At 41.2% G+C, this 16,400-nt stretch overlaps 1 protein-coding gene across 2 annotated transcripts in view; it reads right to left on the minus strand.

Moving 5' to 3' along the window:
* Positions 1–16,400, minus strand: part of GLIS1 (GLIS family zinc finger 1) — a 202,078-nt gene that overhangs the window by 12,414 nt on the left and 173,264 nt on the right. For both annotated transcript variants that reach the window (XM_069863153.1, XM_069863152.1), the window contains exon 7: positions 12,607–12,757. In XM_069863153.1, the coding sequence (XP_069719254.1) occupies positions 12,607–12,757 (151 nt within the window). The remainder of the gene's footprint in view (positions 1–12,606; positions 12,758–16,400) is intronic.

Genomic DNA, 16,400 nt, shown 5'->3' on the forward strand with positions numbered 1-16,400 from the left:
GCTTAATCAAATTTAACATGAGAGGCAGAGGAACACTGCCAAAATCTGTCACAGCGATACTCCATTAAAAGGGGCTTAAATAAATCACACAGTCAAAACCCATCCTATGCTGAAATAATTCCACCTCCCAAAGCAAGAAAATAAGGCACACAATACAAGCCACAGAGACTCTGAATATCCCTGAACTAAGCTGAAAAATTAAACCATTATTGTTAAATGGGTGAAGGCAAGGATATTTTCAAATAAATATGTAGGAATGGGAAAATACAGTTTCTGTGAGAAAGATAAAACCCCCCAAGAAGTGACAACCATCAATATCTAAAATAAGAGGACTTAAGCTGAATTTTAAGAGCCAACATGCAAAGTAAAAAAATCTGATCCTCTTTTTGTTTTAAGGACATATTAAAATGAGCTCAGCAATAGGTGGGGATGCCCCTTGCCCTACCTGGGGGTGAAGACCTGGGGCTGCAAAGGTGCCCAAAGGGAGACAGGGACTGTGAGGCCACCCGTGCTCTCTTCAGGTCAGAGACTGGAGTCTGGACTGCTGAAGAGAGGATGCTTGAGAGAAAGAGTTTATTGGCTAAGCAACAGCTAAACTCTAAGATCGGTGCCCACGTGACTGTAGTCTTTCCTCAGAGGTTTCAGCAGAGAAACAGTTTAACTGTCATGTAGCCCAGCTACAAGTCTTATCTTCTGCACATGCTCCCAATGCCCATCTGCGGCAAACTATGGCATGAAGGTGGGGCTGACATTATCTGCTGGGACCTGCAGAAAAGCCTTTGCTCTGGTCTCTTCCAAGGCTGCAAGCGACTGCCAGCAAAGTACAACCACAAATTACAGAATGGTCACCAGCCACATATGGAGATAACATCCACAACACGCCAGAAATTCTACTGAAAGCCTGGAAAGGATTCTATCTGAAAGGAGATTAAAAAGATTTCAGTTGTTTGCAGTAGAAAGATAATAGCTACAAGAGATCATGATAGTCACATTTATAAGGCTAATGACCACATACACATTTAAAGAGAAACAAAAGATGTACTAAAACCTCCAAGGTCTGGATGAGCCAGAAACCACTCTGAATGAGGGAGGAAGAAAACACTTCTGGGGAGCGAGTATTCTGCAACGGCCAAGTTTCCTCTGCCTGCTCTTGAAAGGTCTTGTCCTGGCTGCTGCTGGGAAGTGCAGCACCCATAGCTGCCTGCTGGGCTGTCCTCTCCTGAGTGCTTTGTTAGGATGGCCAAGTAATCACTTTTTTTAAATTTTATGCAAATATGTGCCATGTCAAACAAAAATGGCACATTTAAGGTGTTCAGCTGTGGGAACACTGAAAATCCCAGTTTCCCTACCCAGATGAACTACCCCCAGAGGCTATTTAGATCTTAACCACGCCAGAAGAATGCAACAGTTTTTATTATTTTTAAAGCAGCACCTCTACCCATTCACTCCTTTGCATTCCTGTTTTTCCTGTGTGTGAGCTCCACAGCTGTGGCAGCATTTGTGCCTACAAGCCTTTGGTTAAGAACAGGTGAGATTCCCTATGTGAGGCAGGAGGGGTGTGGAGGGGTGAGCTGAGCTGCCAGCTCGCTGCTCCCACTCGGTACCGCGGTCATGGTGCTGGAGCTCAGCAAACACAGCTGCCTGTGGGCAGCCAGTATCCTAGGAACTTGTAGCACAGGAACCTGATCTGAAACCCTGAAACCTCTGTGTACTGACCATCACTGCCTCCTCTGCACGAAGAGTTTTGTACAGTTGTGCAGGTCACTGTAAAATCTACTACATTCCGCTTTGTCTCTACCAAAGAGGGAATTTATTGTGTTTCCCGTAAGTTAAGGCACAGTTTTTAGCTAGGAGGGAGCTTTGCTCCACAGAAAACTCCAGCTATGTTAGCACAAGCAGGGATTTGTTTCCTTAAAATGGTCATCACAACGCCTACAGCTCAAGCTGGTCCCTATAACACTATTTTGTGTGTGTCTGCATGTGTGAATGCACTCTGGCACGATCAAGGAGAGTTTTTTTCATCAGCTAACTGTGCAGTTCCCAGTGCTGTGTTTTTAATTCTCTCCTAAATATTTGCCTACTAATTAGGTTGCTGTGATACGCAGGTTGTTAAAAGAGAGGAGGAATCATTCCTGATACAAATTAAATAGATAATGCATTAGCAACAGAAAAGAGTTTAACAGAAGATGCCTTCTGTGTGGAAGAAGAAACTCTAAACTACTTACATCAGGAACTCAGCGGGATGTATTGAAAATTCCCAAGCAGTAGTTCAGTCATATTTGTTTCAATAACTAATAGCCTGGACATTTCCTGTTAATGCTGTACTACAACCACAGTTTGCTTTGGTTGGGATATTAAAAATAAATACATGCCATATATTTTTCTTTAATTGTAACTTGTATAATTCAGTACTTTTTCAGGTCCTTTGGGGGCCTTTTAAAATCTATCTGTGCCTTTATATAGCTACATGGAGAGATATAAATAAATACTCTTACAGACATAAAAAAAATCCTTACCCTTCCTTAATTCATTAAATTTGAGGGCTGCTGGCTATGCTGAATATTTCTGTTCAGGAGCATAAATCTTTTTGCTATGTCCCTAATCTCGTGAAAAAGCTATGAAGAATCAACAGTTCTTACAGATTGCTTGTACTGCTGATGTAGTCTGACTGCTGATACAATCTACCCTATCTTACAAGGACACTTGACGGTAAAAAACAGTAACTCAAAAAACAAATTAACCCACTGCAAGGCCATTACCAGAAACTAATGTCCCTTCAGTGAAAGATAACCTGTTAACCATGCATTTACCTTATTCCTAGCCAGTCTTTGCTACAGACATTAGAGAAGTTCCTAGCAAGCCCTATCTTAATCTAAATAACCAGCTGCCTACCAATTAGACTGCCACTGCTAATAGCCATGCTGTATGCAAGCAGGAAAGCTTTTTCACTTGAAGATCTATATTGGTAACTGCAGAACTAGTGACAAGCAGGGGCTTCGCAATCCCTCATACAGAGACTTAGGGCCCAAAAGAACCTCTGTTCCTTGCATTTGTTGACTGGTTTTGAACTACAGCATCTTTTGGGAACAGTATTGCCAGAGTAATGTGCAAATTCCTTGAGCAGTGATAATAACAGACAGCGAACTGTACAGCTGGATGCAGTAAGAATCTACTTATTAATGACCATGTATTACATAGTGGGTAAACCAAAGGAGCTGTGTCTAGTTTTGATGCAATAAGTTGTTGTGGGAGCTACAAACAGCTGAAGATATGCCACAACAGTTAGGCTTTCTTATAAAGTAAAACTGTCAGAAGCAGAAGCATGACAATGAAAGAAGAGAATTTAAAATGCAGTTTTTCAGATTACAAGGGTGCAATGGAAGAGCCAGCCTCCTCTCCACTGTGTCCAAGACATGGGAGCAGCAGGGCATGCACCACAGAGAGAAGCAAGTTGGTTTAAAACAAAAGGAACATTTTGCTCACACAGCATGCTCTGGCCTGTGGCGTCCATAGCCACAGGAAGTCACTGAATCTGACAAAATACCTATTTTTAAAAAAGGATATGAATAATTTAATGGCCAAAACCAACATTTCCAAGCCAAGCAAGGGGTAATCAAATCTTGTGCTTCAGGATGTAAACCAATTGCCCAAGGTGTCAGAAAGGAATTCTCTCTCCACTCATCATACAACTTCATATGACTGACCAGGTATTGTGGGTTTTCAAGCTCCCTTTGAAGCACCATGTGTAGGATGGCGCCGTGCCGAAGACATAATACTGGTCTTGAGGGACCTATGATTTCACATGGAATTGCAAAGCTAATGAATTCCTCTCCTGAGGATGCATCAGTAGACAAATAAAAGGACTAATCAGAAAAATCTTGCTTATGTAATACCTTCATCCACAAACCAACAGAAAACTATTGGAAGAATTGATCCTAATTCGATAATATACCTTGCCTATGATACTGTGCACATTTCTGCACAGTGCTAAACGGTCTTAAACACTCAGCTTCCCAGTCCTTCCCAAGGGAAGTTCTTGAATCAGATGGGATGCTACCCATGAAGCGTTATTAAACCAAGTGTGAGACATAGACAACGAGCCAATTCCTCAGTTCTACTGCAAAGCAACTGTCACTCATGTCAACGGGAATTCTCAGAGATCTGGATCTTAATGGAAGGTGTTTTTTTATAAAAAAGAACATTAGAAGTCAAAACACAGGAGATATTAATCTGTTTTCCCTCTAATTTTATGAAGCACATACCTTTTGGAATCTCTAACAGGAATCCCAGAAAGAATTCTCCATAAACCTTCTTGTGATCATGTTCTAACAATATATTGTGGACTGTGAAAGTTCATACTAAATTCAAAGTAAGGCATACGTGAAGGAACTATCAAGGTGTCCATGAGCTAGCAGTGATCTATAGAAAATATACCTCATAGGATACAAGTACCATTATTTGGGTTTAGAATGAATTCGTCCGTCTCCACTTTTCAGCCTCTCAAAGTAGGCAGTGCTGTCTATTTTCAGAATACAGACCAAATGTCTTATTCCAACATTACTGTACATATTGACATTGATTTTTTTGAGCTTTCTGCCAAGATTAATGTTTTCTATATTCATCCACAGTGTTTATTCAGACTAAGAAATAATTTTACACTTTCTTTAGCCAGACTTTGTTCAATAGCAGTTCCTGGACAAACTGACACAGAGCAAGAAATTGTAAATTCAGATTTTGAGCTGGTTTAAGATCAGCTTTTTCATGCTCTAGTTCATCATCTCTTAACTGCCAAAAGCTACACACAGTATATGTAATTAGTAAATATTGAATGAAGCTGAAAATTGAAAAATAATAAAAATAAATTCAAACTAATATTCTTGAATAGTAAGTGGGAATGAAGCATAACCGCAAAATAGAAATATCTATGACAGGGATGTTTCCAATATGAAAGCTGTTGGGGTTTGTTTTTTTCTTTCTCTTTTTATGATGTGATGGCTTGATTGGCAGATTCCTCAGCTACACAAAGAACCTCAACCCATATCCCAGTGAGTTCAGTGGAAACAGGACCAAACCCAGACTGAAAAACATCTGTCCTTTATCTCAAATAATATTTTGTATATTTTGGGTTACAAGACCATTCTGTAATACAGTTCTCATGCACAGCGTACCACCATATCAAGCAGCCTTGACTTTGAGAACTGTGTTTAACCAATATTACTATGCAGAAGAGTACATAATAAAGCACCAAAGAGAGGTACAAAGTGAAGATGCTCCATGTTTTATCTTAAGTGACTCATACAGTATTTCAGAGGGTTACAGAAACTGAGATTTTCCATGACACCAGGTTCTCCCATAAAATACAGCGTGCCAGCTATTTCATTCATAAAATCTTTCCCCCAAGCATTGTAGTTACTTATATTGTAGGAAAGTCCAATTCAGTTCCAGGATCAGGAGATGTTTTTTTTATTTAATGGAAAAAAAAAAAGTTAACACTGATTTTCATCTCTTCCCATAATATTAAAAATGATGTGTAAAGCTCTGCTAATCTGGTCTCTGGATAGCACCCAATCTCTTGCCACGTGTTTCTGTTCTGGGTCTTGCCCTACGGGAATTTCTGTCAGCACATGCTCAGGAAACAGTTACACCCTTCACTTTGTCTTGGCTTTTTTTTTTAAGACGGACTCTATCTGAAGTTTGGTGAACCTTCGAACTAATCACTGCCAGGTGCCTCTGGCTACGTTTCTGGAATGCAAGGAATCTTTTCCTTCTCTCCCTCTTTTTTCCCTTCTCATCTTCCCCTCCTCTCCCTAATATATAATAAATCCTTCATTGCAGATCACCTTGCTGAGCATCATTGCATTTTATTACCCTTTTCCACAAACAAGGAGCAAACAAGTTACTGCGCTGTGGCTAACTGTGACACGCTGCCCTTCTACAAGGCCCCAGACCCTGCTCCCTGACTGCAAGACAGGATGCTGTGCTTCTCTTTTCCTCTTTTCTCACTGTGCTTGTGGCCAGCGGTGTAGCTGTCTGCCAGCGCTCTGTGCCCAACTCCGTCACTGATGCAGTTTGTGATACACCTCTCTATGTCAGTCTTTAAAGTTGGGCATGTGAGGCAACATCAGACTGTTCCTAGCTTCTAGATAAATGCAAGACACTGTTTTCCACTCAGAATATTGCCTTGGATTATTTTAATCCAGTTCTGCATCCAAACATAAAGCATAACTCAGTATTTCATAATGCATTTAATTATCTACACAAACTCACAAAATATACACAAAAACGTTTTATATGTTCAATCAGTATCTCTACGATTGTTCTGACCTGATACATGCAATTTCTGCAAATCATTTAATCATAGTGATCATTACGGGAACTGTGTCAACCTGAAAGACATTTTTATTTATTAGGTTTGTTCAATAATCTTCAAAATGAAGCTGAAGAATCACTACAGTGGAAGCTGCTACATATAAGGGAAATTAGAAAACTTATTCTTAGATTAGAAAACAATCTAGCAGGGAAATATATTTCAAAAGTAAAAAACCCTTATTAATGTGGTCAAAGAAATATCAAAACATATTTAAGTAAAGAGCCTTAGGTTCAAGCAATTGCCAGAAAGTCAATTACAAAGACATGCAACCAAGAAAAGATATTGTCTACTCAATATTACCCAGCAGGCACTGCATGCTTGATAGATCTATCTTATTTTAGTCATTTAAGGTCATTATTTTCTGGCAAGTATGCAGCAAGATGCTTCCAGGTGCAGGTAGATTCTGTACAGGTAGCCAGTGCCTGCTTTCTTCAAGTTTACAGTCTAAAAGAGACTATACTGAATAGTGGGAGATGTTAAGACAACTTAATCATTTGTTATATCCTGATATATACCTGATAAACTACAGACAAAACCAGTAATGGCTAAAATCATTAATATAATGCAGAGTCCATCTTAAATGGTTCCTGAGTTCTCTGGTTCTCTGACCAAATCCTTTAACCACCCACCTTCTCCTCTTAACTGTCTTATTTCCTACAGCATCCCTCCTGGGCAGGCAACAGAACACTTACCATGAAACACAACTGATGAAGGCTCTGTAATGAATGTCAATCCAGCCCTTTTAGAAACACAAAGGCAATACATGCCCAGCTATTCCTGCTAATGGCCAAGCAATATTTTACCCTATGAGCAAACACTAAGTTATTCTTAACCATGTACCATTGAAGTAAGCACATGCTAATGCTAATTTTGCTTTAAGGGATGGGAGAACTGCATAAGCCTATCTGAACATGATTATAAATAAATTCTGATCACATTTTCTACAATGAGATAAATGACTTGGGATTTGAAACCAGATGCTTCTAATTACTAATTTTCTTTGTTATGTGAACCTCAGCTCCGCACCTGTACATTGTTCTTTCCTCGGACAGATGTACTGATGCCCCTTTTGCGTGCTCAGATGCATAACACTGAGATAAATTATGATGGGTTCTTGGCTTCCTCCATTGAAAATGTTTTCAGCTGTCAGAGATATCTGTTTCTCGTTATTGCTTTTAATGCTTTTGAAAGAAAGACTAAAACACTGACTTGTGTATTCTATTATAAATGAAGAGTATTCTCCAGTGGAATCCACAATGAATGAGTGATGTATCCCCTTGGTCCTTGGAACTGTTGTAAAAACTGTGTAGGTATTTAGTTCTCCAGAGTAGTCCTAGAGAGTAAAAGTTTGTTCCATGCAAAGGCTCCAGCAACATGCCAGTTCCTAGACAATGTATTTAAGTGAGCTCACAAACTTAAAGATAAATAAAAATTAGATATAATAGTTAGACACCTAATTATCACTGAGAGCAATGAGAATTGGGTACACAAACACATTTTCCTATCTGACTATAGATTCTGGAAGTTAAGGAGACAGCGCAACCTATTCAAAAGAATCTCCCCCATTTCTTTTACTGGTTTGGGGGCAATTTCTTAAATATTTTCCAAGAAAGAGTCATGCTCCAGAAAACCAGCTGGACCCTGATCCCATGTGATGAGAAAACACCCACTAAACCCTTCATATCCCATCACTGTCTTTCAGTAAAGTGGAAGCCAAAACTAATTCCACAGAGCAGAGCTGTGGGGTTGCTGGAGGGTGCTTCACTGAGAGCAGGCAGGGGGGCTGGTTCAGATTCTTCTTTGAAATAAAGGCACCTGGCAAGGTCCTGGCAATGTATGTAATAAGGCTGAAATGTGGGCAGGAGCTGGCTTAGCCTCCCAATGCCAAAGTAGAACATGGTAGCAGTACAAATAAAAACCTTACACACAGGTTTTTATCCTGTATATTTGTTTTCAACCTTAAAAACATCAAGAATTTCAAATCTGGTGTTCCCTGATTGAGCAAGAAGTGAGAATCTGTGTATGTTGTGCAACTTTATGTAAAGAAAATTGAAGGACTCAATTTTTAACAGAGATCTCCTTACATTTAAGTATTTCTGTGGTATTTGAATTAAAGGTGTTAAGAAGCAAGCAGACAAAAATCTTACGCGCATGCAGCCTGATTAAAATGTCTCTTTTCACTGGATTATTTTTAAGTCTCTTTTCTTGTGATTTTGTATGGGTAATGGCTCTTAAGGTGGGTCTGGAACATGGTTTGAACTGGTTGCAGTCAGCTGGTGAGAAGCCTGGGCCAAAGAGAGTTGTGTAAGCTCTTTCCTTGATTACTTAATCCTTTATATTAAAGGCTCACAAGACTGGATTCAGAGTTCTCATTAATCACGACCTATGGTCATCACAGATGTCTTAATCCCACTGGTTCTTCATTCACTGTTGTGTTTACAGAACAGAAATGACCTAAATTACTGCAGGAATATAAAAACGGTTTCCCTTTCCTTTCCCTTGGAGACACATCACCTTCCCAGTGAAGTTCTTATTTGCCAGTACCCCCAGCTTCTTTTGAGAACATAAGTGCTGCTTGTTAGGGGCAACACAAGTGACAGAGGCCCTCAGAGTCACACATAGAGGGACCGTGTTCAGACCCTACAAAGTGACCTTGTTAGGCCATTAAGCTAAATGGGTGCAAATCCCTAACTTGGTGCCACCACTCAAACTCACTTAACTTTAGTTGTATCAATTTCATTTAAGCTGATAATTTATCACATGAAACCGGAACTTGCAGAGATAGTTTACAAATGAAACTAAGTACATTTTTAGATTACTTGGATACTAACAGCTAAAAAAGCAATAGAAAGAAAGCCAAGTGCAACATTCATCTAAGATTTAATACTAAAAGCTGTTTTTCTGCCTTCGTTCTGTTACAAATCAGAACAGATTATTTTTGCAATGGCCAAAATGAAACAAGTTAGACAAGGCATAAGCTACAAGAAATGCTAAAATAACCTTTGCTACTTGAAATAAAAAATAAATATATATTTAAATGTGGATCATGACAAGCCCCTTTTCTGGATGCCAAAATATTTCTCAATCACACACTTTTGGTTTAATTAATATCAATGTAAGTAAAATTTTTTAGTCTAGCATATGCTTCATAACAGAATTTGAAAAAATACTCTCCACATTGTATAAAGCCAGTATAAATACATTTGGTAATGAAGTCAGATTTTGTTAGAACATTTTCAAGTGAATTAGATAATTTTGTCAAACTATTTAAATGTCTTAACAAACCATTTGGGAAAATTGACTGTTGCGCCTGGTGTTGACTTTGGCAAAGGATGGTGTAACTCAGGCTTTTTTTAAAAAAAAAGAAAACGCCTTTAAATCAAATTCAGAATCTTATGTCAAACTTGAGTAGACTATTTGTACTCTGCCTCATGTAGTTCTTGGCATCTTGCATATTTGATGATTCAGTAATTAGATTTCTTGATAGTAATCGTTTGGTTCATTCCAGAGATTTTAACTATGCAATCGTGCCTTGTCATCGTACTGATTCACAGCACAGAAATTCTTTGCATTTACTTAAACACGAAAGCCGAGACAGCCAACAAATGAGGCAAAACATTCTCTGTGTGCCAGAAAGCTGGAGCAGTTAACAAGAAGAAAGGCAGTGTTAGGTGTTTCTTCCCTATTGTAACCCATCTACAAGTTATATGAGTAACGGCACACTGCTATGAACTGGCAAAGGTTTACAGTTCCGCAATCCAGTGACTCCAAGCATTAGACTATTAAGTGATTTTATGACAAAGCTGTGCTAAATGAAATTCAACGACTAGTAGTTCACACAAAGTTTCTGTACTTGCAATTAAAATGTTGTGTGTGGGCTTTACTTCAGCAGTAATTAATAATGTAAGCATAAACAAACAGCAAAAGGATCTTGGACCGGGTATGGCAATGCTGAATGCAGATTAATTTGAGTTTAGAAAATGGTATTTGAGATGCTGAAAAATTCCAACTAATTATGTCATGAAACTAGATAGCATGTTTTAAAATAACTGTTCAAAACCACATTCCACTCTCCATGTCCTGATGTTTGGTTCATGGTTAGAAATCTGTTATCATCTCAGTCTTATCTTTTGTCATAGGATATTAACTATGGTGTTTCTGCAAAGACTTTACATTACTTAGGTGTACAAGTACTGAGATAAATCAGCACTGCTGTCTCCTCTAAGAAAGAACACCTATTCCACTTGAGCTGAAATCACCAAAGACAATTCTGATGTGAACTTTGGCCTAAGCAAATGATCTCAACATCTGTAGAAGGAGCTCAGTGAGACACTCAGTTCACGCAGCACAGTGTTTCTGCTGAAAAGAGAAGTGCCCTACTCTGGAATAGAGACATGAGGGTCATCAAGGAGAATCCATCTGGGAGCTTCAGCCCCTCAAACTGGAACACTGTTGCATCATTCTGGTCAAGTCTTTGCTTTCATTTCTTATTAACAGTATCAAAACATAAAGTGCCCTAGAAATAAATCCACTTTACTGGCAGCCTGTTAAATCCTTCCCATAGTTTATCCTTAGTTCATTTAATTCCTAGTTGGGATTTTCTGCCTTAACTCTTCCAAGAACCAACTCAAAGAGGAAGCAGTTGAACAGCACACTGGGGAGCAGTGAGAGGAAGGGATCCTACTCCCCCATGCTCACGTAGTCCCAAACTGTAAGGAAAGAACAACTCATTGATTACTGTCACTTTGGACTGCCTGTCTCCATTCCTCCTATTTGTGCCCACTGCCTTGTCTGCTACAGGAAATGTCAGACTTAACTGGTATAAATCCCATCTAAATCAGCATGCCCGATGCCACCCGTTGGCCACGACTCTCCCACAGGCACGAGCCTGCCAACAGGAAAGTCAGGAGTGTGGGATGGCAGGACACAGAAGGAGAAGTGTTGGGTACAGGCATTGTATGTGACAGAGACAGAGCAAGTCTGTTCCTATGATGGGCAGATACACATTGTACATTGGGATGGGGCACTGGCACCTGCTACTGACAGGTCAGAAAAGATGGCTGAAGGAGGAATGGGGTATAGAAGCTAAGCTTGCTACAGCATTCATTCCCCAATCAAGAAAAAGTCTGGAGTAACTGGTTTGTCATTGAATTTCCTCAATCAGATCGTGCTTCAGCTACTCCAGGTGTAATTTGCCTTGCCACGCTCCCTCTGTGCCACATACACTCTGTGTTCTGCCCTTTGCTTAAAGCATACACTTAAAAACTTTCTGGGCTTTCCTTTTCCCATATAAAAGAAGGGATGAGTCAGTCACTGGAGAAGGATGGGAAAACTCTCTATTCAATTGCTGTACTTGATAAAAAACACCAACATATTTTTAGGGGAAGAAAAAAAATAATCCCTTAATCTCTCTCTATCTCAAGTTCCCATCAGTGAAGCAAAATCAGAGTCTCCCGTCATCACCACCACCCCCATCCAAAGCGCTGGGAAGACAAACTGTAAGTTTAATTGGCATGAGGCTACACACCAGAAAAAACAGAGCAGAATTTTGTGGCTTACAGAGATTCTTTACTGTTGAGAAGATATTACGAGATCCTTGAGCAAATGGTGCTCTAGCAACACAATGCAATCCGTGCTTTAGCAATGCTATCTGTATCATCATTGTGATGATATCCCCTTCCCTGATTTAGAATTTATTGGTTGATGCCTGCTGCCAAGAGAAGCCTTACAGAAAATCTTATCAGAGAGCAAGGAAGTGACAAAGCCTGCTGCTCTGACACAAACTAAGTCTTAGTAAGGCAAATACTGCCTTATTCCTGAGTGAGTTACAGTCTGGGTTTTACCCAAGTGAGAGATTTCTCATTTTTGCTGAGAAGAAGTTCTCTGGGCTTATTCAAACCTACATGAAATCATCAAAGAAAAATTAAAAAAAAAAAATCTAAATGCAATTACTTTCTGTGAAGAAAAAAACCCTCAGTGTGTTTTGCTGAAGACAAAGACAAGGCCCAGAGCAATCTCATAGTAATGTCAAAGCTTGCCCAGCTCTGCACAGGGAACAGATAATGTGACCTTCTGAGGTCCCTTCAAAACTGAACCATTCTATGATTCTAAACCAAACAAAATTGATTAGTTTGATCCAGTGTTTTTCATTCAAACAGCATCCATGCAAAGCAAAATAAACAATGAATCTTTCAGTATCATGCCAGACAGAGACCACGCACGCTTCACACACATACCCTTCCCTGGCACTCTCCAACGGCGACTGATGGTGATGTGGACTGGAAAGGTTGGAGTCAAGTGGATGGTGTCTCGAAGGGATGTCATGAGGAGGCGGCAATATACCTGGTGAGGAACCATTACGGTTAGCGCTGGAACCACTGTACGTGCCTGTGAACACACAGCATTTTGCAAAATAAAATGAGCAAGGAAAGAAGCATCCATGTAAGTCCTTGAGAGTCCCCAACTCCTTCACTATCCTCCACCCAACCCTGAGATACAAACACATCACAGCCCACTTCTGTTGGGGAAGTCACACTGCCAAGGGAGTCACCTGCTTGGAGACCCAGTATGTTACTGAATACTGCCATACTTCGAACAGCACTCAAAGCTGTGTTGAGGTATTCTGACACACATGTGCCTCCCCTCCAGCCCCGCCAGGCACTCCATTCCTTCCTTGCTATAACTGAAGCTCTCTAAGTGCTCTCTCAAGCAGCTGACCAGATTTGGCAGGACTCTCACCCTGTCATCTCCATACTTCTGAGTGAGAACTCAGTCCTCGTTGTTGCAGAAGGAGAAAGATCATATTGACAGCAGAGTGGTGCATGATACCTTAACAACATCATATTAGACACTAAACTCAGAGCACTGCATTTATGTAAGAAGGACCATCATTCAATGTTTTCTCATTGTTCATTTAGAACTTTTTAGTTTGACTCTCTATTAGTGCTGCTGGACATCCTAGACCATTAAGAAAACCCACATCATACAGATGAAACCCCAATAAATTAAACGTGAAGAGAAGTAAGGAGAAATATTTAATGAGACCATGAAAACAGAAGGTTTACTAGTGCACAGAGGTACTGAAGGAGTCTGGATAGCCCGTTCTTTTTAGGACTCTAGCTATTCTCCTCTACCATGGCAGTCAGGAACCAATAGTCAAGTGCCTGTCATCACAGAATCATGGAATGTAACATCACAGAATCATGGAATGTATCATCACAGAATCATGGAATGGTTGGGTTTGGAAGGGACCTCTGGAGATCTTCCAGTCCAACCCCTCAGGTAAAGCAGGATCATCTACAGCAGGTCACGCAGGAACGCATCCAGGCTGATTCTGAATATCTGCAGAGAGTGAGACTCCATAACCTCTCTGGAGAGCCTGTTCCAGTGCTCTGTCACCCTCACAGTAAAGAAGTTTTTCCTCGTGTTCAAGTGAAATTTCCTGTGTTCCAATTTGTGCTCACTGCCCCATATCCTATTGCTGGGCACCACTGAAAAGAGTATGGCCCCATCCTCTTGACACTCGCCCTTGATTTATAAGTGGTAATCAGATCCCCTCTCAGTCTTCTCGAGGCTAAAAAGAAACAGGCCTCTCAGCCTTTCCTCATACGAGAGATGCTCCAGTCCCCTCACAATTTTTTGTGGCCCTCTGCTGGACTCATTCCAGTAGTTCCTTGTTTTCTTGAGCTGGGGAGCCCAGAACCGGACACAGGACTCCAGATGTGGCCTCATGAGAGCAGAGAAGAGGGGGAGAGCAACCTCCCTTGACCTGCTGGCCACACTCTTCTGAATGCACCTCAGGATATCTTGGCCTTCTTGGCCAGAAGGGCACATTGCTGGCTCATGATTAACATTGTCCACCTGGACACCCAGATCCTTTTCCCTAGAGCTGCTTTCCAGCAGGTCAACCCCTAACCTGCGCTGGTGCATAAGGTTATTCCTCCCAAGGTACAGGACTCCTGCACATGCCCCAGAGCACATACTTTGTTGAGGAAGTGTTGTCCAGGACTCTTGGATTAAGATGCTGGGATTAATGTTTTTCTTATAGTCTCCCTTCTAAAGAATAAGCCATGCACTAAGACAGTCGAAGCTGTCAGGCATGAATTTTGCGTGAAGGCTGCACTGGGGGCAGGTGGCTGCAATGAGGGGAGACTGCAGAAGTGCTTACTACCTCGTGATATGAACATTGCTTGCAAATGCCACTCTATGGCAAGGGGAAAAAATGACTAGCTCCCAGTAAGTGCAATCCTTGGAAAAATCCAGTCGTTTTCTCAGTTTCTCTGCCCTTCTCCTCCTCTTCTTAAAGCTTGCCTACAACACATCTCCCAGAGTTTCAGCCCACAGGGTATGCTTCCTAGGGAATCTGCACACAAAGGAGGATGACAGCAGCCATTCACACTGTATTCTGAAGGCTCTGGGGAACAAATGAAGTTTGCCGGCTGCACAGCACAGAAGATCTCACTGAGGTTTAGTTTCTTTGCCTTCTCCAGTAGCATTCACCTTTCCTGTCCCACTGACTGTGGGCAAAGCTACACATTCAGTACGGCAGAGCTGTGTGTCAGCTGTGCTTGGACATGTCCCATCGTCACTGACAGGGTTCTGGATGGCACTCCTCCCAAACCCCTCACAGTGACATGGAACAAGCAGAAAGCATCATGAAAATCTGGAGCCATGGGGAATGTGTGACAGTCCTCTGGGAGGATAAGACACAGCTGAATGTCAGCATCTGTTTCTGTGTGACTGAAGAGCAGAACCACTAAGGCAAGATTCCAGCCACCTTTGTCAGGGACTTCAGATGAGTCAAAACCTCTTATGAACAATGAGTCCTCAGCTGCTGACAGATCTAAAGCAATGAAAATGAACCACATCATCTCTGTCTCCCCCTAGACAGAACATTTGTCAACCAGCCAGTGAAACCAACTTGCTTTCTGCGCTGAAAGTGAGACAGAAGGGGCTTTAAGAATTCACATGTTCCCAGGTGATGCTAGCATTTATTTGTCAAAGCCTCTTCTGATAACAGTAAGTCAGTAGATAGGATGCTATATGGTGAAAATGCCAGTTTTCTACCGGTGGCTTCAGTCCACTTTACAATAAAGTAGTTCCCACTCCCCCAAATCCTTACTGTTCATGCATTCATTATCAGACTTGGAAGATGAGCTAAATAACAGTTTGACTTTGACTGTACTGTGTCATTTCACACTTCAGCTGTATTTCTATACAACACAGTTCCAGTATATTGGCAGCACAGCCTAGAGGAAACAGCTGAACCTAAGAAGAGATGTTTATGTTCTCTAAGACTTGAAGATTATTGCTGGCCTCTGTCAATAACTCACCCAAAAAGCTCAGAAACCCTCAAATGGTAGTTTTAGCAGTGTGGTGGCCAGTAAACACATTCAAACGTTCTAACTTATAATCCCACTGCTGAGCAGTTCGTGAACCAAAGGTCTCTCCTGGCTGCTTCTGTACTATCTCAGCAGCTGAGGATAGTTCAACTCTTTGCTTGAGGTAAATGAGAAACACAGACGAGCAGAGTACCTGCAATCAGCTTACCCCTCTAGGGAAGCAATACAGTTTAAAAAAAAACCACCCCACACATCCATATGTCCAAGAGATGAGTTCGGCATGATCCCATGCACTCAAACCCACTCCATTAGAAAACCAAATGAAACCAGAATCCCTGTCAGCCCAAGTTTCTGTCATGCCCAACTCCACTAGGATGGACACCCACTGTCTCCTCGTGGGCTTGAAAAGATGTATTCCTGTGGAGCCCCTCTATTCTTTAAAGTTCACCTTCTTCCATCCACCCTGAGTTACCCTTCTCTAGAAAAGGCCCCTGCTTGGAGCACATGTATGCTAAACCTTGTAGGATTTCTTCATCAGTGAGTTTTCCTTTTCTTACATCATTATTTACCACAGTGCCCTCATTCATGCTTTTTTCAACACACGCTGCCTTTTGTCCCCCAGATGCCCCCTTTCCCACCACAGCTTGTGCTGCCTCACCCCAGAAGCTCCCCTCGCACCAACACCCCCT

The sequence above is a fragment of the Phaenicophaeus curvirostris genome, chromosome 8 (genome assembly GCF_032191515.1).
Source record: "Phaenicophaeus curvirostris isolate KB17595 chromosome 8, BPBGC_Pcur_1.0, whole genome shotgun sequence".
Classification (NCBI taxonomy): Eukaryota; Metazoa; Chordata; class Aves; order Cuculiformes; family Cuculidae; genus Phaenicophaeus; species Phaenicophaeus curvirostris.